The sequence below is a fragment of the Arachis hypogaea genome, chromosome 19 (genome assembly GCF_003086295.3).
Source record: "Arachis hypogaea cultivar Tifrunner chromosome 19, arahy.Tifrunner.gnm2.J5K5, whole genome shotgun sequence".
NCBI lineage: Eukaryota > Viridiplantae > Streptophyta > Magnoliopsida > Fabales > Fabaceae > Arachis > Arachis hypogaea.
Genome location: NC_092054.1, coordinates 14,239,853 through 14,263,146, shown reverse-complemented (window position 1 = coordinate 14,263,146; position 23,294 = coordinate 14,239,853). Strand labels below are relative to the sequence as shown.

The 23,294-nt window shown below is 32.9% G+C and overlaps 1 protein-coding gene across 1 annotated transcript; it reads right to left on the bottom strand.

The window, feature by feature from the left end:
- Window positions 1-12,038: 12,038 nt before the first annotated feature.
- LOC140182148 (uncharacterized) lies at window positions 12,039-13,637 on the bottom strand. Its single transcript, XM_072228274.1, has 3 exons — window positions 12,832-13,637; window positions 12,247-12,592; window positions 12,039-12,164 (listed from the first exon to the last, which is right to left on the bottom strand). The coding sequence occupies exons 1-3, from the start codon at window positions 13,635-13,637 to the stop codon at window positions 12,039-12,041; spliced, it is 1,278 nt and encodes a 425-aa protein (XP_072084375.1).
- Between the last annotated feature and the right edge of the window lie 9,657 nt (window positions 13,638-23,294).

Here is a 23,294-nt window from a genome sequence, read left to right as displayed (position 1 = left end):
CGCAACCTGGCGTTTGCGAGATTACTGGCTCAAATTATTCGATTAAAAGCACAATTTCCAGAAAATCCAATCAAAGCAATTCGTCTTGATAATGCTGGTGAATTTACTTCCCAAGCTTTTGATGCTTATTGTATGGCTAATGGAATAAGTGTTGAACATCCAGTAGCTTATGTTCACACACAAAATGGGTTAGCAGAATCGCTTATTAAACGCCTCCAATTAATTGGTAGACCCTTGCTTATGAGAACAAATCTCCCAACTTCGGTTTGGGGGCATGCTATTTTACATGCCGCAGCACTTATTCGTTCGAGGCCAACAAGTTACCATCAGTTCTCTCCCATGAAATTAGCTTTTGGCCAGCAGCCAAATGTCTCCCATTTAAGAATATTTGGGTGTGCGATATATGTTCCAATTGCACCATCTAATCGCACCAAAATGGGACCCCAAAGAAAATTGGGGATATATGTTGGATATGATTCTCCCTCTATAGTGAGGTATCTTGAGATACAAACTGGAGATGTATTTAAAGCCCGATTTGCGAATTGTCATTTTGATGAATCAAAATTTCTAATATTAGGGGGAGAGAATAAGCTTCCTGAAAAGGAACTAAATTGGAATGCATCATCGTTGATGCATTTAGATCCTCGATCAGGGCAATGTGAACTAGAAGTTCAAAAGATTATACATTTGCAAAGAATAGCAAATGAATTACCTGATGCATTTTCCGATACAAAGAGGATAACCAAATCTTATATACCAGCAGAAAATGCCTCAATTCGAATTGATGTCCCAGTAGGGCAAGTAGCCACTGAAGCAAATTCACGCCAGAAGCGTGGCAGGCCTGTCGGTTCCAAAGACAAAAATCTTCAAAAAAGAAAAGAGGTAAATACGATTCCTATTGAAAAAGACATAGTAGAGACACCTGCAGTTGTCCAAAATTCTGATATAGTTTTAACACCAGAAGACGTTCAGGTACCTGAAAATTGTGAAAATAACGAGATCTCGATAAATTATGTCTTTACAGGAGAGAAATGGGATCGAAATAAGACAATTGTCAATGAAATATTTGCATATAATGTGGCATTAAATATCATGCATGAAAGTAAGGATCTTGAGCCAAGATCAGTCGAAGAATGTCGACAAAGGAATGATTGGCCAAAATGAAAAGAAGCCATGAAGGCTGAATTAGACTCACTTGCAAAACGTGAAATCTTCATACCTGTAGTCCGTACACCAGAAGATGTAAAACCTGTTGGATACAGATGGGTATTTGTGAGAAAACGAAATGAGAAAAATGAAGTTGTGCGCTATAAAGCCCGACTTGTGCCACAAGGTTTTTCACAAAGGCCCGGTATAGATTATGAAGAAATGTATTTCCCTGTAGTGGATGCGATATCATTGCGTTATTTGGTCAGTTTATCTGCATATCATAAACTGCATATGCATTTAATGGATGTGGTAACAGCCTATTTATATGGTTCATTAGATCGGGATATCTATATAAAAGTCCCTGAAAGACTAAAGATATCTAAACCATCCAATGAATATTCACAAGTGTTATACTCAGTCAAATTGCAAAGATCTTTATATGGTCCAAAGTAATCTGGACGAATGTGGTATAATCGTCTTACTGAGTATCTGGCCAAAAATAGATTCAAGAATGATGATATTTGCCCCTGTGTTTTCATAAAGAAAACTGCATCTAGATTCATTATTATTGCTGTGTACGTTGATGATTTAAATATCATTGGGACTCCTGAAGAGATTCCAACAATTATAAAAACTCTAAAAGAAGAGTTTGAGATGAAAGATCTTGGAAAGACTAAATTTTGTCTCGGCCTGCAGATCGAGCATATAAAAAATAGGATCTTTATCCATCAAACAACATACACAGAAAAGATCTTGAAGATATTTTATATGGATAAGTCACATCCCTTGAGTACCCTAATGATCGTAAGATCTTTGGATGTGAAAAAGGATCAATTCCGTCCTAAAGAAGAAAATGAAGATATCCTTGATCCAGAACTACCATATCTTAGTGCCATTGGAGCGCTAATGTATCTTGCTAATAATACACGACCCGATATATCATTTGCTGTGAATTTACTAGCAAGATATAGTTCCTCTCCAACCAGAAGACATTGGAATGGAATCAAACAAGTCTTTCGATATCTTCATGGAATAGTTGATATGGGACTGTTCTATCCCTATGGATCAAAGTCCCAACTAGTTGGCTATGCAGACGCTGGATACTTGTCTGATCATCACAAAGGGAGACCTCAAACAGGATATCTATTCACATATGGAGGTACAGCTATATCATGGAGGTCCACGAAACAGACGATAGCAGCAACCTCCTCTAATCATGCTGAAATACTAGCGATACATGAAGCAAGTTGCGAGTATTTTTGGCTCAAGAGTTCCAATATATTCTGTCATCATGTGGACTCATTGATCATAATATAACTCCAACTGTCCTGTTTGAAGATAATACAACATGTATTGCTCAGCTCAAAGGCGGATACATCAAAGGTGATAGAACAAAGCATATTTCTCCCAAATTCTTCTTTACTCATGATCTTCAAAATCAAGGGACAATTGATGTCCAACAGATCCGCTCAAGTAATAATCTGGCAGATTTATTTATAAAGTCACTCTCAAAATCCTCCTTTGAAAGATTGGTACATGAGATTGGATGCACCGATTTCGAGACATTAAATGATGTCGACAAGAGGGGGAGACTGTACTCTTTTCCCTTGATCAGGTTTTTTTTCCATTGGGTTTTTCTTGACAAGGTTTTTAATAAGGCAGTCCCCATCACTAAAGGATATTGTACTCTTTTTCCTTCACTATGGTTTTTTTTCACTGGGTTTTTTTTAGTAAGGTTTTAATGAGGCATAATCCTGAATGGTCATCCAAGGGGGAGTGTTGTAATAAGTTCAAAGTACGTGGATGCCCATTCAATATATGGGCGGTTTGATTTTCCCTATGAGAAATGAAGCTCCCAAGCCAAAATGAAAATAAATGAAATTTTGAATGCTTGGACATTTGTATCTATAAATAGGAGACTAAAGTCTCAAGAAACATATAGCAATAAGAATATTAAAATATTCTTCACTCTCTCTCTCTTTCTCCTGTACTATTCTCTCTTATATTCTTTACTACAATATTATTAATTATATCTACTATATTGATATAGTAATCCTAGTGAATATTACTACTTGAGTTATCTAATTATATTTCCATGCATATTTTATATTTGTTACTTCTTCCTTATTTATTTAGTTATTTTACAACAGATATGAGAAAATCAGTTTAAGAGCTATACGGATTAACTTACTTGACCTACTTGGGACACAGATATCATGATCCGTGCGCAGCAAGCAATAGCTTATCACCCCACTATTTTTTATATTATTCACAGATCAATAACCACCTCAACCTGAAATAACTTCTAGTTGTATAAAGGAAGGAACTATCAATTATCTACAAGTGAAGTGATAACCAAATTATTATTACCCTCTCTTATAAATACACAGTCAAATTATGATATTTTTCAACTCTATTCTACATATAATTTGTTTAAAACTTTGTTAACTTAAATATTGAAATTTCTTGTAGAACTCTTTTATCCGTCGTTCCAAAACTAATGTAAAGCTATCTTAGACACCTTTACCACCATCTCCAATTTAATTGTTTAAGACCCAATCACTTACAATTAGTTTTAAAGACGCCATTAAATAATATCTTTTCTCTATTTTTTTTTCTTATACGTGTCAGACACAATCTTAAAGACAAGGTATGACATCATATTTTATCTTATTTTATTAAGGAGGTCAAACAATAACTTAAATATATAACACAAAAAGTATTTTAAATGTTTCAATAATTTTAATTATAAAATTTATATATGATTAAAATAAATTGTTAAAATTACAAAAACACCTGAAATACTAAAATATTTAAAATAACTTTTAAAGTGGAACCTGAACTTGATTGAATGATCGGTACTAGTCCAACTTAATTTCATTAAAAAAAAAAAGCATAAATTACTAGTATTGTAGTTTGCATGTATAATTGTATTAAAAGTACTTACAGATTCACATCTGTTAAGTGAATTGGGTGGTAATGGATAGGGTAGGGTAGGGTAGAGTTTAGAGCTAATTCTAATCTTATTTGCAGATTGAGATTATCCCAACCCTAACCCGTTTACTCACAAGTTACAAAAAAGATGTAACATTATTATATAACTTAATGATAATTTAAAATAGAACTGAATTTTATGTAAAAGAAAATATTAAATTATCAATTAATAATCTTCTTTTAATGGCTAAAATTTTTTTGCATTTAATGAGAGGTCTTTGGTTCAACATTCACTTAAAACATATATTATATAAGTATATAACATATAAATATATAGGGTGCGGGTTGGTCGAATAGAGTTGAGATTCAACCCACACTCTGCTCGACCCGCATGAAAACTCTATTCACACTCTATTCTGACCTACCCGTTACGAATTAAATTACCATCTGACCACCCCTAAAGCGAAGGTATATTGTGGCCATTGGTCACCTAAACCAAAGCCATATGAATAAATAATTAAGAGGATATTTGACTTTAATATTATTAATTAATGGAATGAAGAGCTAACTTATAAGAGTATTATAAAATATTTTATTGTATTAGATTATTAAAAAGTTTTTTAATTATCTTTAATATTTAATTTATATCAATTTTATCTAATGATATTTGAATTCAAGACATAAATAAAAGCAGAAAGGTTGTTAGATTAGAAACAGTGAAACACACACACGAGAATGAACGGGAAAAAGCAAAATTTCTTTTAATATAATGTCTGCTGAGTTTTATACATTGAACGAAATGTAGTGTAGTACAAATTTCTTTTAGAAAAACTGGTCTAACCTCACAGAAAATTGTTGCTTTTTTAAATTTAAATTGTTAAATTGTTGAATCAAACAGTTTAACACTCTAACCTTAGCGGGCTTTTTTTTATATTGATTTGTTTTGGTGTTCAAATTTTAAAATTGATTGGTTTATCTTTTCTGAAAAATACTTTTTTCCTACGCTATCTCCCGGTTCTCCAGACAGAATAACGACTAATTCGTTACAGATCAAAATTTCATTTAAAAATTTAACAGTCGGCCAACATACACAAATTGTTGAGATTTTTTGTTTTTGTTTCTGGATGTGAAAACTGTTGAGGTATAAATATGAGTAGAGCGAAAGCATCTAACACACTTAAAAATGGGCCAAAAACATGGCTTTGGTCAAAAGCCCTCATATATATACACATCTAATTCGGACAAAAAGATATCTTGACAAAGGAAAAATATATTCGTCAGACCCAAAAAAAAATATTAGGGTAAGGACTAAAGAATAATTTTATTCTTAATATTTACAAAAAATGTAAAAAGTACATAATATTTAATGCGTAGTAATTTTACTCCTAATATTTAAAATAAATTTTATTCTACTCCTATACGTTAATTATATTTGTTAATACGATTAAAAAATCAGTAATTTTTTGTGGTCTAATATTTAGTATGTGTTGAAGAAATCCTAAATTAGAAGATTGTTCCTGCATGATTCAATGGCCTAAAAGGCTTGAGTCAGGATCTTCCTTTTATGGCCCCTATCTAGTATCTACTCGGCTGGGTCACTAAAACAATTCTCCCCGATTCAACGTGTCCGAAATGACTTGGAGAGCAAGCCACGTGAAATTATCTAGTCAAATCTTCCACTTTGAAGTATTCAGTTACACCATCATCTCTGTAAATATTTCATTAACTTAGGTAATTTTCATTCAAATTTTACTTTACTAAAATACCTGTTAACTTTTAGTATTGGAATATCTCCTAACCGTCTTTTAGAAATATAGAAAGAAACATTTAAGAAATTTGGGTTATCCTTACTGTTCCGTTCTGGAGTATAGTTTTCGAATTATAGCTCGTCTGCGGGCAGGTTGGACAGTTCTTTTATAACTCAGAAAGTGCTCTTCGGAACTGGGGTGAGACTGGCGTGGAACCTGCAAAAAGGACTCCGACGCTCAAGTCAGTAATATTCCTGAATAAAAGAGAATACTTTAAAAGAAAGCAGTAAATATATGCTTTGTGAATTGTAGTGTTCTTCTTAAGTATTCAGAAGAAGAAGTAGTGCCCCTGAGTGGGGTTAGGTGGTGACTTATATAGATGAGAGAGCTCAGTCATTTTACCGTTACTTTGAGCATATTAATGGGTCTGTTAGGGATATTATCTGTTTGGTCCCAAAATTTTGGTAAGTTGGGAAGATTCCCTGGAACTTGGTTAGTTGGAAAGATTCGGCCATTACGTATTCTATTTTTGATAAGCTCGGTCAAAGCTCTTGAAGCCGAGTATTTCGATATGGATCACAGTCCCCAAGCTTGGCCTATTAAAAAAAACAGGTTGAGCTTATTTATTTTTCGGCTTCTGGAGCTTTGTATTATGAGACCGTGATGGAGCCCCCCAAGTTCAACAAGTTTTTTTTATGGGCCGTTATATCTTGGGCCTTATTGCTGCGTGTGTTGTCCGTTTTCTTTTTGTCCTTAATGGGTGAGTGAATGTGGAGTAGTGGGTGTCTTGGAATTTGAAGTTGTCTCTTCAACTGACTGTTTTGAACGCTTGCTCTTCATTACCTTGTACTTGTTTCGAGGGAAAGCATCATGACTAAAAAAGGTTAGTGAATCGTTCTTGTCCTGTATTGTTCGTTGTCTTTGTTTCTTTGTAAATGGGGAAAAAGGAACAAGTTGTTGTTGATGAGGGTGATGCTTATAGATGGGTTGATAGTGATGTTAGAGGCCGTATTTCTGTTTTCAGTAATGAAGAGCTGGTGAAACAGTTGAATGAGGCTAGGTGGGTAAGGCATGGTCACGAATTGGAGGTTAGGTTTTTGCCATGTAGTGAAAATGACAGGGTTTGTGAGAAGATGTCTGATTGGAGTTACTTTTATATTTATACATGTGTGTTGACTGAACTTAGTATGCATTTTCCTTTTACTGACTTTGAATGTGGGGTTTTACACCAGTTGAACTGTGCTCCAACGCAACTGCACCCAAATTCCTGGGCGTTTGTTCGAGCCTTTGAATGTCTGATGGATTACTTAGAGTGTTACCCTTCATTTGGTTTGTTTTTCTCTTTGTTCCAAGCTAAGGGAGTTCGCAAGGGTGGGTGGGTAAACTTGAGTGGTCATCTAGGTCGTAGAATTTTTACCTTGTACAAACAATCTTTCAAAGATTTTAAAGAAATGTTTATTAAGGTTCAGTTTGTTGAGAATTTTTATCCCTTCTTCTTGGATTCGTTGCTTGAGGAGAGGTTTCTTGTCTTCTGGTCCCCAGACCCTAAACAGATTTTAGACTGCGAGAATAGGGTTGCTAGTGAAGAGTGTTTGTTGAATTTTTTGATGAATGTGATGTCGTCGTCCTCTTTACTTTCTATTTCTACTCTTTTAGAGCTTGAAGGGGATAAGGAGGCGATGGAAGAGTACCTAGGTAACATAGCAGCTGTGTGGTTTAGACTTTAGTTTGGTACTGTTTTTGTGTTCTTATGTGGTTTCTTTGTTTTTCTGTAGGTGAGAAAGCTCCTACGCTTACTACTGCTAACTTGAAAGCTTTTGTTTCCAAAACTAAAAGGAAGGAAAAGGAGGGGTCGTCTACGAATTTGGTTAAGGATGGTGAGGGAGGTGGGGGGAAGCATGATGGAAGTTTTAAGAGAAAAAGGGGTGATGGGTCATCGAAGATTGTTGACCTTACTGCTGTGAAAGAGGGTTCTGGTTGTTTTACTGCCGAAGAAATTAGTGCGGCTTACGAGAGTCAAATGGTTCTTCATGGCTATAAGGACGGTCCCCGGAGTTCTCTCTGGTCTTCTGAGTATCCCTTTATGGTTGTTCCTGATGAGGTTGCTCAGGTGGATGCTGATGTTAAGATCATCCATGATGCTGGCAAAGTTGGGGTTGCTCGCTATTTGCAGGTATATTGGTGTTTTGTTTGATTTGTTGATCTTTTGTAAAATTTGCCTGTAATTTTCTATTTTTCTGTAGGTGATTGGGGGCAAGGCTTCTCTCTATTGGTCGGACTTCAGAGCTGGATGCCATTTTGGATGGCGATCAAGTTGCTGCAATTAAAAAATTGAAAGAGTCTTTGGAGGAGAGGGACGCGCGGGTTGAGAATTTGAAAACTGAAGTTAGGGGCTTGAAAGAGAAGGTTAAAAATGCTAAATCTGAGCTTCAGAAAGTTAGGCTTGATCTTGAGTATAAGGTTGAGGAAACTGAGAAGGCAGTAGCTCGAATTCCTGAGTTGGAGGAGGAGGTCCTGTCAGCTTTTACTCTCGGGTTTGATCGTGTTGTAGCACAAATAGGAGTTTTGTCTCCTACTTTTGACGTTAGTAAATTAGATGTTACGAAAGTTGTTAGCAACGGACAATTGCTTGATGATGAGGCTCTGTCCGAGAAAGGGGATGAGAGTGCTTCTGTTGGAAAAACAGATTGATGATTTTAGTATGCTTTTTTGTTTGTAAAGCTCTTTGCTTTTTGAAGTACTGGATAGTATGTAATTGACTTATGGTATATTATGGTTTGGTAGACTTTGTTTGCACCTTTTGTTTGAGTTTGTTAATTGTATGAATTTGACAATGTTGTTTTATTATAGATAGTATAGAATATTTGTACATGTGGATGATATGAGTGTGAGGAACCTCATTAAAACCTCCTCTAGACAAAAACCCTATGTGGGAGAAAAACCTGGGGGTAGGAAAAAGAGTATCTCCTCTTGTCCATATTGTTTCTATGATGAGTAAGATTTCAAAGATGAAACATTCCAAATTCCAGGGACGTCTCTGCCCTCTAAAGTTTGGAGTTTATATGCCCCTTTCCGAGCACTTGTATAACTAGGTAGGGGCCTTCCCATGAGGCTGCTAACTTGCCATGTGTATGTTGCCTTCTTGCTTCCTCTATTCTTCTGAGGACGAGCTCCTATTCGTAGAACGCTCTTGGCTGTACTTTCTTGTTGTATTTCTTTCTTATTATTTCTTGCATTGCTAATTATTTTATTCTTGCTTTTTCTCTGTCTTCGTCGATTGTATCGAGTTCCACTCTCCTGATGTTTTTGTTTTGCTCGGCCGAGATAGGATTGCTGTGAGGTGACACTACTGAGATTTCGACTAGGATCATGGCATCTGCCCCATATACCAGTCTGAAGGGTGTTTCTTGTGTTGTTGTTTGTATTGTGGTGTTGTAGCTCCAGAGGACCTCAGGTATTAACTCGGCCCATTCTCCTTTTGCGTTGCCAAGCTTTTTCTTTAAAGCATTGAGAATGACCTTGTTGGCAGCCTCCGCGAGTTCGTTAGTTTGTGGGTGTTCAACTGATGAAAAATAGTGTTTTATCTGAAATTCATGTAAAAAAGATGCTAAACTTTGGTCGATGAATTGCCGACCATTGTCAGTAATAATATGATGAGGTATACCAAAACGACAAATAATATTTTTTCAAATGAAAGATCTTACTTTATCAGATCCTATTTTTGCTAATGGAGTTGCCTCTGTCCATTTTGAAAAGTAATCAATTGCTACAAGCAAGTATTTTACCTGTCCTGGCGCTTTTGGAATAGGGCCGAGGATATCCAACCCCCATTTCTGGAAAGGCCAGCTTACCTCCGAGGTGTGTAATTGTTCGGCGGGGTTGTTGATAGGCGAGCCGTGCTTTTGGCAGCTGTCACATTTTTTGACTTTGTCGATACAATCATTTTTCATCGATGGCCAGTAATACCCTGCCCGTGCTATTTTGGATGCCAGGCTTAATCCTCCTATGTGGTTGCCACATACTCCTTCATGGACTTCGTCCATGGCGTTTTTGGCCTCCTCTGTACTTAAGCATCTTAAAAGAGGTTGAGAAAATCCTCTTCTGTATAACTCATTTCCGATCATAGTGAACGATGCTGCACGTCTTTTGAATGTTTTGATGTCCGATGTTGTTGGAGGTATCCTTCCTTATTGTATGTATTGCTTGTACGGCACTCTCCAGTCTTCTCCCATAGATATTGAAAGTATAGGTTTGTTGCTAAAACTTGGACCAGTGAGTGTTAGTTGAGATATGACAGAATCAGTTTCAAATTTTCTAGTTGTTGCTAATTTTGAGAGTGCATCTGCTCGGGTGTTATGTTTCCGAGCTATGTGTGTGATTTGTATGAAATGAAATTGAGTGAGGAGTTCTTTTATCGAGCTGTGGTATTTTTCTAGTAGCTGATCTTTTACCTGAAAATACCCGGTTACCTGCTGTACTACTAGTTATGAGTTGCAGTATACCTGGAGGTGGGTGATGTTGAGAGATTGTGCCAGCCTTAGCCTTCGAGTAGTGCCTCGTATTCGGCCTGATTGTTGCTTGTCTGAAATGTGAATCTGATGGACTGCTTAGCTTGCAGGTCATGTTTGTTTGTAAGTAGCACTCCTACTCCAGAGCCTTTGTTGTTGGAGGCCCTGTCAACATATAGTTCCCATGTATAATGTTGTGTTGGTTGCTCTGCTAGCTCTGCTATAAAGTCGGCCAATATTTGCGCTTTCATTGTTGTCCTAGGTTCATAGTCAATGTTGAACTTGGAGAGCTCGATTGACCACTTTACTAGTCTTCCGGATACCTCTGGCCATGTTAGAATTTGACGTAGAGGCTGGTTAGTTTTTACTATGATTTTGTTGCTTTGGAAATAGTGCCTTAGCCTCCTGGCTGAGATGACCAGCGTGTATGCTAGCTTTTCCATTGATGAGTATCTTGGATCAACATGTTGTAATGTTTTGCTTACAAAATACACTGGTTCTTGCTTTCCTTTTATTTCTGTCATTAGTGCCGAGCTTATGGCGTTAGTGGTAACAGATAAGTATATTAATAAAGGGTTACCTGGGCTGGGATTTTGTAGGATTGGTGGAGAAGATAAGGTCGCTTTGAGTTTTTGGAAAGCTATCTCACATTCTTTATTCCACTTGAATTTTGTTTGTTTCTTGAGTATGTTGTAGAAATGTTGTGATTGTGTAGAGATTGATGGGAGGAACTTGGATAAGGCGGCTAGTCTGCCGTTTAACTGTTGAACCTCTTTCACTGTTTGAGGGCTTCGGATGTGTATTATTGCCTTGCACTTTTCCGGGTTCTTTTGCCTCCGCGGTTACTTCGAATGCGCATTTTTCGGGGTTGAGTCGCATGTGATGCTTCCTGACTTGTTTAAATATTTCTTCTAGGTCATCTCCATGGTTTTGTGGTTGTTTTGTTTTAACCACCATATCGTCTACGTAAACTTCTAAATTTCTTCCAATTTGGTCTCTAAAAACTTTGTCCATTAGGCGTTGGTAAGTTGCACCTGCATTCTTAAGGCCGAAAGGCATAACCTTATAACAATAATTTCCCAATTCAATAATAAATGCTGTTTTATCCTGGCCCTTGGGGTGCATTAGTATTTGGTTATACCCTGAATATGCATCTAAAAAACTTAAAAACATTGTATCCTGATGCATTATCTACTAGTTTGTCAATGCAAGGGAGTGGGTATGCATCTTTTGGACATGCTTTATTTAGATGTATAAAGTCTATACACATTCACCATTTACCTGAGGGTTTTCTTACCATAACCACATTGGAGAGCCATGTTGTAAAGCGCAGCTCCCGAATGAACCCTGCCTCGAGTAGCTTTTGTGTTTCTTCTTGGCAGGCCGACCTTTTTTCATTGCTCATGTTTCTTTTTTTCTGAGCTATAGGTCAGGTCTTTGGGTCTATCTGTAGTTTGTGGCATATTAGATTGGGGTCAATGCCCAGCATATCTCCTGGGGTCCATGCGAAGAGATCGGCATTTTTTCGAAGTATGCTGATGATGTGTTGTTTGGTTCCTGCGGGAAGTGAGTGACTGATGTAAGTAATATGATTATAGTTACTGTCTAAGAGTACCTGTTCCAGGTCGTCTGTTGGTGAGGGTCTGTTTTGCTGGTCTTTCCGAGGATCTAGGTCGGCCATGGATGAGATGTTTGCTACTTAATGAGGTTCCTTTAGTTGCTCGTCCTTGTAGTTGTTTGCTGACTTATTCTTTAGGCTTTCATTGAAACATCTTCGAGCTTCTGTTTGATCAGAATGTATTGTTGCTATTGTGTTGCTGGATACCTGAAATTTAACACAAAGGTGAACAGTTGAAACTATAGCACAAAAGGAATTTAAGGATGGTCTGTCCATGATCATGTTATACAGGCTGGGACATTCGATTACTAGGAATTGCACATCTTTCGTTTGGCAAAGTGGGTGCTCTCCTAGTGTTATCTTCAACCAGATGCTTCCTAAGATAGAAACGCATTCCACCGAGAAACTGACCAGCTCTCCTAAGTACGGCTGCATTATATTTGTGCTTAATTTCATTTTCTGAAATGTAGAGTAGAAGAGTACGTCTGCACTGCTTCCTGGGTCGAGCAGTACTTTCCTGACGAGGAGATCTCCCGCCTAAATTGATATAACTACGGGGTCGTCCAGGTTGGGTGCCGGTGCCTGATATTCGGAGTGTTCGAAGGTAATGCGGGGTGGGGATTGTTGATGTGTGCCTGTTTCTTTTGTTGTTTGCACCATTAACATGGTTTGGTAGTTTCACTTTCTGGCCGAGTTTGTGTGTCCCCCTCCAGCAAATCCTCCCGAGATGCAGTTTATGACTCCTCTTGTTGGGGGTGGCTGAAGCTTAGCTTTTTCGATCGGGCCTTGTTCTGTTTGTAGATCAGTAGTGTTCTGTCGCGTTGGTTTCATTCTGCTGCCTATGTATTTGTCGAGGTGTCCTTGTCTGGCTAACCTTTCGAGGAGGTCCTTGTCGATAACGCATTCATCAGTCGTGTGGCCAAATTTTTGATGGAACGCGTAGTATTTTGATTTGTCGATGTATCTTTGGTCTTGATATGCACCTGCTCGGCTGGGTGGCTTAATGATCTTGGCATTCAATATTTCCTTGATGATGTCTTCAGTCTTGGTGTTGAACTGGGTGTAGGAGTCATACTTAGGTGTCAGTTTGAAAGGCTTTCTGCTATCTCTTTGGTTTGAGGTATTGTTATGCTTCTCGTCTTCTCGCCGAGCTTGAGGCTTTTCTGCCCTTCGAGCTTCTCTGAGTTCTTCAATTTCCATTTGTCCTGCTGCTTTTTCACGAAACTCTTCCAGGGTCTTTGGTTTGGTTATAGCTATTGTCTCCTGGAATTTTCCTGGCCTCAGACCACTTTTAAGCGTGTGGAGATGTACCTTGGGATTGAGGTCGGGTATCTCCATAGTTGCCTTGGCAAATTTGGTCATGTAATCCTTTAGACTCTCGTGCTGTCCTTGTTTGATGGTACTGAGGTAGTCAAATCCGTGGACATATATTCGGGAGGCTGCAAAATAGTCAATGAAGGACCTCGCCAAGTCCTCGAAGCTGGAGATTGAACCTGCAGGAATCTTGGAAAACCAAAGTAAAGCTGCACCGTCTAAATAAGTGAGAAAAGAACGAAAAAGTACAGGGTCAGAGGCACTGTTAAAAAACATCATGGACTGAAACTTTTTTATGTGCACCCGAGGATCGCCGAACCCTTTGTACGATTTTAGCCCGGTGGGGAGCTCGAAGTTTTTCGGCATCTAAACGCTCATGACCTCTTCTGAGAAGGGATTGTCGAGTGTGAGCTTCTCTTTTGGTGGCGTAACATCCAAGGACTCAACTCCTTTGGTGTGCGAGCTGTTCCCGGCTGAGTTTTTGGATAACTGTTCCGCCATCTTTCTGACTTCAGTTTGGAGCTCTGCTATCATTGCCAACAGCTCGGCCTGTGTGTGCTGGGGTACCCCGTTGTCCGCCATATTGGAGGTGGAAACTTCTGCAAAACAAAGAAGGGGAGCAAGGTAGCGAAAAGATATGGGGTTACTTACTTATAACCGGGCCCCACGGTGGGCGCCAAATGTTCCGTTCTGGAGTATAGCTTCCGAATTATAGCTCATCTGCAGGCAGGCTGGACAGTTCTTTTATAACTCGGAAAGTGCTCCTCGAAACTGGGGCGAGACTGGCGTGGAACCTGCAAAAAGGACTCTGACGCTCAAGTCAGTAATATTCCTGAATAAAAGAGAATACTTTAAAAGAGAGCAGTAAATATATGCTTTGTGAATTGTGGTGTTCTTCTTAAGTATTCAGAAGAAGTAGTGCCCCTGAGTGGGGTTAGGTGGTGACTTATATAGATGAGAGAGCTTAGTCATTTTACCGTTACTCTGAGCTTATTAATGGGTCTGTTAGGGATATTATCTGTTTGGTCCCAAAATCTCGGTAAGTTGGCAAGATTCCCTGGAACTCGGTTAGTTAGGAAGATTCGGCCATTACGTATTCTATTTTTGATAAGCTCGGTCAAAGCTCTTGAAGCTGAATATTTCGGTATGGATCACTTACTATAAGTCCTGTCTTTACCAACAACTCAAGTAAGAGTTCATTTTTAAAAACAAAGTTAGATGTTTCTTTTTAGCTAGTCGACTCGTTTACTCATCCTATCTAAGAGTGAACGCAAATCGAGTTAGATAAGATTAAAATATCGATTTGATCCGTACTAAAGTCATTGCATCGGATCATATTTAATATTTGTATTTTTTAAACTTAGATCTTGATTTCGTATATTTGCAGATCAAATATATCTACAAAATATAAAAAAATTAAAAAAAAATTATTTTTATTAAATAATATAATCTTTTTTCATTCTTTTAAACATGTTTATTTTTAAAATATTATTAAACATACTTTTTTAAATAATAAAAATAAAATAATATAATATATATAATAATTATTAATTAAAATAAAACATAAATTATTTATTTATTTATTTTTGTAAATTTGTAAATATGTGCATACCTACCTAAAATTGCAATTCAATTTTATTAGTATATGAATTAGATCAACATCCGTATTTTTTAAATCAAATTTAAATAAACATGAAAAATATGCTAATCGAATTCAATTTATAAATACTTCTAGTCCGACCTTTCAAAAATGGAACGATTTGGCATTTCTAAATTATGTATTCAGTCTCCTTTATTTAGTGACAAACTTGAACGGAAAAGGCCTAACAAATATATTTGTCAACCCCTAATGAATCCTTTTAAGAAATGGAGATCCAAGCTCTTCAAATACTTCAACTTTTTTTTTTTTATCTAAAATAGTAAATAATTAACCTTGATCGGTTTATTTGAGTTGTGTTAGGATGACATATTGTGATTGGGCACACTCTTGTCTCATCATTTTATAGTTATATTAAGATACAGTTTAGATCCACACTTAAGGGTATATCTAAAACCAACTCAATTATTTTATGTGTATTAGATGAATCATTTTTTTTTATCAAACATTAGATATTATTAAATAAAAATAAAAAAATATTATAAAAAATGAGTATTAATAGACTTTATAAATATAGAATATATTAATATATATATAAATAAATATATTTTAACACAAAATATTTAAAAGTAGAAAGTATAATCTTTTACTTTAAAATGAATATAAAACATATAAATACATATAAAAATATTTTTTATTTATTAAGATTAATTATTATAAAGTATTATTTTTAATTACATAATATAAAAAATTAAATTATTTTATATTATTTGAAAATAATTAAATTATTTTATATTATTTAAAAATAATTACATTATTCATTAAAAAATATTTATTAATAGTTAATTTTATTAAAAATATATTATTATATAACATAATTTTTTATTCAAGTATTTGTAAACATATCTATTCAAAATAATATATAATATTATTTTAACAAAATTAATTATTATATAATATTTAAAAAAACGTGTAATATTTTTATGTATTATATATAATTTAAAAATATATTTTGACAAAATTAATTTTAAAAATATTAAACGTGTAATATTTTCATGTATTATATATCACAATAAATATAGAAACAATAAACGTGTAATATCACAATAAAAATTTAAAAAAATAAAAATAAATATTTTTATGTATTATATATAATATTTTAAATAAATTTTATATTTAAAAATATATTGATAAAAAATTATATTATATAATAATATATTTAACAAAGTAATTAATTAATAAATTTTAAATATAATAATTTAATTATTTGTTAAGTAATATAAAATAAATTTTAATTATTTTATATTTTTATGTTATAGTTTAAAATATTATTTTAATATAATTTTTTAATATTATAAAAATTTTCTTGCATAATAATTAATTCTAGTGAATAAAAAATACTTATATTTTTTGTATTGATCTATTTTATATTTTTTGAAATAAAAAACTTCTACCTTTATATAATAAAATATATGATAATTTTTTTAATATATATTTATTAATTTTTTTATATATTAAATAATTATAATAACATCGAAATCAAATAATATATTAAATTTGTTACATTAAAACTAAAAAAATTATATATTTTACTCTTGGATTTAACAAAATATATTTTTAATAAATTATATATGATAAAAAATATTTTGTGAAAGATATTTGTATACCAATTTCTCATATATATATATATATATATATATATATATATATATATATATATATATATATATATATATATATATATATATATATATTATCGAGTAAGAGAATAAAAAATTTAACTAAAAACTAAAAAATAATTGAAAATAATAAAAAATAAAAAATATCTTATTATAAATATATAATTATAAATATTATATATATGAAACTATAAATGTTAAATTTAAAAAATAATTTTAAATTATTATCTACTTAATATTATAACAAATAAATATGAATAAGAAAGATTAGATAAGAGAACTATGAGGTGGTATATGCATTAGAGAGTCTAAAGAATAAAAGAATATATATCAATCTTATATCAGTCACTATTAAATACACACATATAATACATATATATAGTTTGTACATATTATTTATTCAATTTTTCTAAAAAAAATAAAAAATAAAATTTTCATGTATTATATATAATATTTTAAATAAATTATATTTAGACAAATATTTGATAAAAAATATATTATATAATAATATTTTTAACAAAAGTAATTAATTAAGTATTGAATATAATAATCTAATTATTTATCAAGTAATATAAAATAAAATTTAATTATTTTATATTTTATGTTGTAGTTTAAAATATTATTTTAATATAATTTTTTAATATTATAAAAATTTTTGTGTATAATAATTAATTTTAATAAATAAAAAAATATTTATATTTTTTTTATATTTATATGTTTTATATTTTTAATTACATAAGTTTGATTAGTTTAGATTTTACACTTACTAATATAAGTAAATGTATAACGTAATAGGCATGTATTTAGAATTATATTATTTATTTTGTTTTTTAAAAAAATTGAAAAAAATGAAAAAGTTAATATTTTTATATATTATATATAATATTTTAAATAAATTATATTTTAAAAATATTTTGATAAAAAATTATATTATATAATAATATCTTTAACAAAAGTAGTTAGTTAATAAATTTTGAATACAATAATCTAATTAGTTGTCAAGTAATATAAAATAAAATTTTAATTATTTTATATTTTATGTTATAGTTTGAAATATAATTTTAATATAATTTTTTAATATTATAAATTTTTTTGTATAATAGTTAATCTTAATAAATAAAAAATACTCATATATTTTGTATTTATATATTATTATATTTAATTATTTAAAAATAAAATATTCTATTACCATTTAAAATATTATGTATTAAAGTATTATTATTTAAAATATTTAATTATGTATTAAAATATTTTGTATTTATTAGAGTATTACTCTTCTTTTATATTAACTTTTAATTTTTATCTAATATAATCTAATGGTCTATATAATTGTGGCATATTCAATAAATACATAATTATTGTGTTTATTTTAAACATATTTTACGGTCAATGATAATAAAAAAAATATAAAAAAATTTTTAAAAAATATTATTTTTTATTATCATTTTTACTTATTAATTTAATTTTTAAATTTTAATAATTTAATAATATATTTTAGTTTATATTTTTAAATATTAATAATTAATTAATAATTAAAAATAATAAATTCTAATAGATGCTAATATTTTTTGAATAATAAATAAAATAAATAACGAAATATTTCAAAAAGATTATATGCGGGGTGATGACCAATCAATGTTCAACATGGTGTCGAGATCTTCTCGATTCATATATGAAATTGAGACTATATCAGATAGATGCATTATGCATGTTGCACCCTACGACAGAAATGAATTTTGGAGCTGTCATAAACTTTCATTACCTTATCTTTATAAATGATTTCCATATTGAAAAAATTTAACATATATATATATTGAAAACGGGTGACGGTGGTGAAACAAATTTAAATGAGCCGAGTGATTAACTTAATTAAGCATCTGAAACTCAAAATTTATTCTTAAATAAAATTTTAATCTGATCTAGCTATAATAAATTAATTTTTAATTCATCAAATAGATATATAGTGAGAAATAATAATAAAAAATAAAATATTAAATTAGTTCTATATGTTTGGATATAATCCTGTTTTAGTCTCTAAGATTTAAAATATTTTATTTAAAAAGGTTTTACATTTTGTGATCTAACAAATGTCTCTATGAGTTATAAATGAAGAATAAGGATTTAAATATGATAGATAACTAAAAAAAATATGTTTACAAAAAAAAATAAATAAATAAAATAATCTAAGAATATATTTGTTTCTTCACAAAAAAGATTTGGTTCTTTTTTTTAAATATTATAAAATTAAAAGTCTTTTTAGTTAATTAAATTTTCATAACAGTTTTTTATAATAATTTTTTCTAGTTTTAATATAGTCATGTCGTAAAGTCAATGTTAAATAATGAACAAAATTCAATTTTCAAATGTAGAATACTTATATAACTAAACTCTTCGATGGTCAAGGGGAGTTTTTCGCGGTAGAAGTAATGATGGCCTTGTCCTCGTCGCTACCGGTGAACTTCTCTGCGAAAAGCAAATTCTAAAAAATGTTCTCCATGTACTCAAACCAAAGTCATTGACTCACGATGATGTATCCGCTATTGATTTTGTGTCTCTCGAATTTGTATTTTTTTTTAAAAAAACATTAAGATTTAGTGGAACGATACTGTTAATTATTTAACGTTAATTTTACGGTAAAATTACATTGAATTTAAATAAAATTTTGTTAAATTCAAATAAAATAGTTTAAATCTTAAGAATTAAAATAAAATTAGGTTTAAATATAAAAAACTAATTTAATATTTTACCCAATTAAAAATATCCGAAAATATTTAAATTGGAAATGCAACCAAATCCTTGATTCGTTCCCTGTGAGTGCACTAGCTTTGTGAAGTGTCCTCATAGGCCAAAATTTCCTTTCTTTTCTATCCTCTTGACCTTTTCCCCGACAGGCTTTATCTTAACCACCCCAACATTTAACATCAAATGTACAATAATTAACACATTTGTAATCCACATAGCATATTCCTTTCTAAACAAGATAATGCTTTAAATCTCTAATCTCTAACTTCTCTTTATTCCACTCCAACATTAGTTTATGCAATCTATTTTTATAATATTAAACACTGTGATTTGTTGTGCTCAATAAAATCCCAGCCCTGCTCTTCTTTTAATATCTCTTTTGGTTATTTACAGTATTTTTTGACCAGATAAATTAAAAATTAATATTTTGCAAATCGAAGTTTTATTTAAAAATTTATCGTTGATCAATAAATTATTACATACACAAGACAAAATTTAAATTTCTAATATTTATTTAAGTAGACTAGTAATATAATACGAATTTAACTTTAGTTTTTTTTTTTAAAGAGTAAAGTATCATTTTTGTCCCCAATATTTGGGTAAATCCTATTTGTATCCCTAACGTTTAAATTGTCCTATTTGTATTCATAACGTTTATAAAAGTGATTCAATGTTATCCTACTATCAATTATACTAATAAATTAGATTATATTTTTCCATTATTCTCACTTGTATGTATTCATTCTCAATTAGGTCTCACTTTGATGTGTTCGATTTTAATATTATACCCACTATTTGTGTTTAGATTCAATTATGTCCCTAAAAAAGTAAATTATGTAAATGTTGTAGGAATTAGTTTCAACTTTAAATGAACTATTTTTCGGAGTGGATCATCGATTCTATCTCAAATATTTGTATTCTAACTTTAAGAAGAGATTTTTAAAACTCAAACTAAAGTGTTCATGATATGTAATTGACGGCAGGATAACATTGAACCACTTTTACAAACGTTAGGGATACAAATAGGACGATTTAAACGTTAGAGACACAAATAGGATTTACCGCAAACGTTGGGGACAAAAACGATATTTTACTCTTTTTTTAAACTATACCTGATTTTAGCCTTTAGATAAAGTTTGGTTCAATTCAAAGTCCCAACATTTTAAACTATACCTGATTTTAGCCTTTAGAAAATTTGAAAATTTTAGTTCTAGAAAACAAAAACAACTAAGCAGAAAACTGAAATTAGAAACAAAATTAAAAAAAAAACTTAAATTTTTTACGTTACTGGATGTAATTTGAAAGTACTTTTATTTTTTCTTGGATGAAATATGATGGGTAATACTATGTTTAGGCGCATGCAAGTTGATTATTGTTTTTTATTTGAAGTTTCTCGAGACATATTTTTAGGCGTTAAATATGACTTTGAGAAATATTAACGATAGGGGTGTTCAAAATCGATCCGGACCGAATTAAACCGATGAACCGAACCAAAAAAATCGAAAATCGAATTAATCGAAAATCGAAAAACTGAAAAAAATGATATTTTACGATTTTTTTTTGCGGTTCGGTTCGGTTTTCGGTTCTTACCACCAAAACCCTAATCGAATCGGTTCTTCCCAAAACCCTAAAAATTAAAAACTACCTACCCCACCCCCCCCCCAAACGCGTTACCTTCCTTACTGCTGCGCGAGTCCCTCCCCAAATCCCCATGGAAATCTAAGTACCTAACCCCTGAATCCCAGATCGGAGCCAGCCTGCCTGAGCCACCACATTTCGTCCTCTGCGGCCTGCACAGTGCACACCCACTCACCCAGACCCAGCCACGGAGCCAACTGCCTGAGCCACCCACCTCCTTGAGACTCGAAGCCACGAAGGCGAAGATCCCCCACCGCCGGTGCACCACGAAGACGAAGATCCCTCAACACAGCACCTCGCCTGGCTCGCCACCACCCAGTCACCCACTGACCCAAAAGCCACAGGGTAGCACAGCAGACAGCACCGACGGGCGACAATCAACACAGGATCTCCGACCTCGCTACCTCCGACCTCGCCGCCTCCACCTAGCAGCGTTTCTGGGTTCTGTAGGGTCACCCACGATCAAGACAGCCCCTCATAGTCTCCCACCCAGCCACCGATTCAAGTGCATATGGAGCCCGAGCCATCTATTCAGGTAAACTTTACTGATGCATTGTTGGTTATTGATTTAAACTTCAGTTGCTGGTTTCTGTCCTTGATTTAATTTTCAGATTATCAGGTTTTGTTAAGTTTATTGCTTGTTTCCACAGCTGGTTTATTGCTTGTTTATTGCTTGTTTTGTTTATTGCTGTTTAGATTATGTTTATTGCTAGTTTATTGCTTGTTTATTGCTTGTTTATTGATTGTTTATTGCTGGTTTTGTTTATTGCTTGTTCAGATTATCAGGTTTTGTTCAGTTTTGTTTATTGCTTGTTTATTGCTTGTTTATTGCTAGTTTCTGTGTTAAACTTCAGTTGCTGGTTTCAGTTTATTGCTTGTTTATTGCTTGTTTCCACAGCTGGTTTATTGCTAGTTTATTGCTTGTTTATTGCTTGTTTATTGCTGGTTTTGTTTATTGCTTGTTTAGATTATCAGGTTTTGTTCAGTTTTGTTTATTGCTTGTTTTGCTTGTTTATTGCTGTTTAGATTATGTTTATTGCTGGTTTATTGCTAGTTTATTGCTTGTTTATTGATTGTTTATTGGTTTTTTATTGCTGGTTTTGTTTATTGCTTGTTTAGATTATCAGGTTTTGTTCAGTTTTGTTTATTGCTTGTTTATTGCTGGTTTCTATCTTTGATTTATTATATTTGTTTATGTAGTTTGACGTCAGTTCAAGTGAGAATATGGGCGACACTGGATTGTCTCCCGTTCCTATTTCGAATGAATCAACAAGCATCAGATCTCCGACTGCATTGCCTCCTGTGCCAGCTCCTCATCGAAACACAAGGAAGCTTGCTAGTAGAGGTCGAGGGAAAAGGCGAGCTGTTGAAGAAGCTCCCATTGATGACTCTGCTGAAACTGAGACCGACGAAGGTAAGAGAAAACCTTGTATACCTAGGTCTTGGACATGGGATCACTTTACTAAAGATGAAACTAGTAATCCACAGTATCTTTGAGCTAAATGTAATTGGTGTGGGGCTAGTTATGCATGTGATACACATAAAAATGGCACTAGTAACATGAAAAATCACTTGTTGTCGCAATGCAAAAAATTTTCGAAGGAGGCATTAGATCCTACCCAAAAGATTCTTTGTTTTCAAGATGTGGTAAAAGATGATAGGAAAGGGATAGGTAGTTCAATTTCTGCCGTGTCATTTGATGTTGATCGTTGTAGACAAGCGCTTGCTAGAATGATTATTGTGGATGAATTGCCTTTTTCGCATGTTGAGGGGGAGGATTTTCGTTATTATACGAGTTGTTTGCAACCCAAGTTTCCAATTCCTGGAAGGCTACAGTTGCTAGGGATTGTTGGAAGCTTTATTTGAATGAAAAATTAAGTTGAAGTCTATTTTCTCTCAACCAAATCAAAATATTTGTTTGACAACTGATTATTGGTCATCTGTGCAAAACTTGAACTATCTTTGCCTTACTGCTCATTACATTGATGCTAATTGGAAATTGCAAAAAAGAATTTTGAATTTTTGTGCTATCAAGAATCACAAGGGGAAAACAATTGGTAGGAAGATTGAGAGATGTTTGTTGAGCTGGGGGATATCCCGAATTTTTTCTATCACTGTTGATAATGCTAGTTCAAATGATGTTGCACTTTCTTACTTGAACAATAGAATGGAGGATTTGAACTCACATCCATTAAGGGGAGAGTTTTTACATGTTAGATGTTGTGCTCATACTTTAAATCTTGTTGTGAATGATGGGTTGAGAGAAATGCATGAGTCAATTTTAAAGATTAGAAATGCAGTTCGGCATGTGCGTGCATCACCTGGTCGTACTGAGAGGTTTAAAACTATGATTAAGGAAGCTAGAAT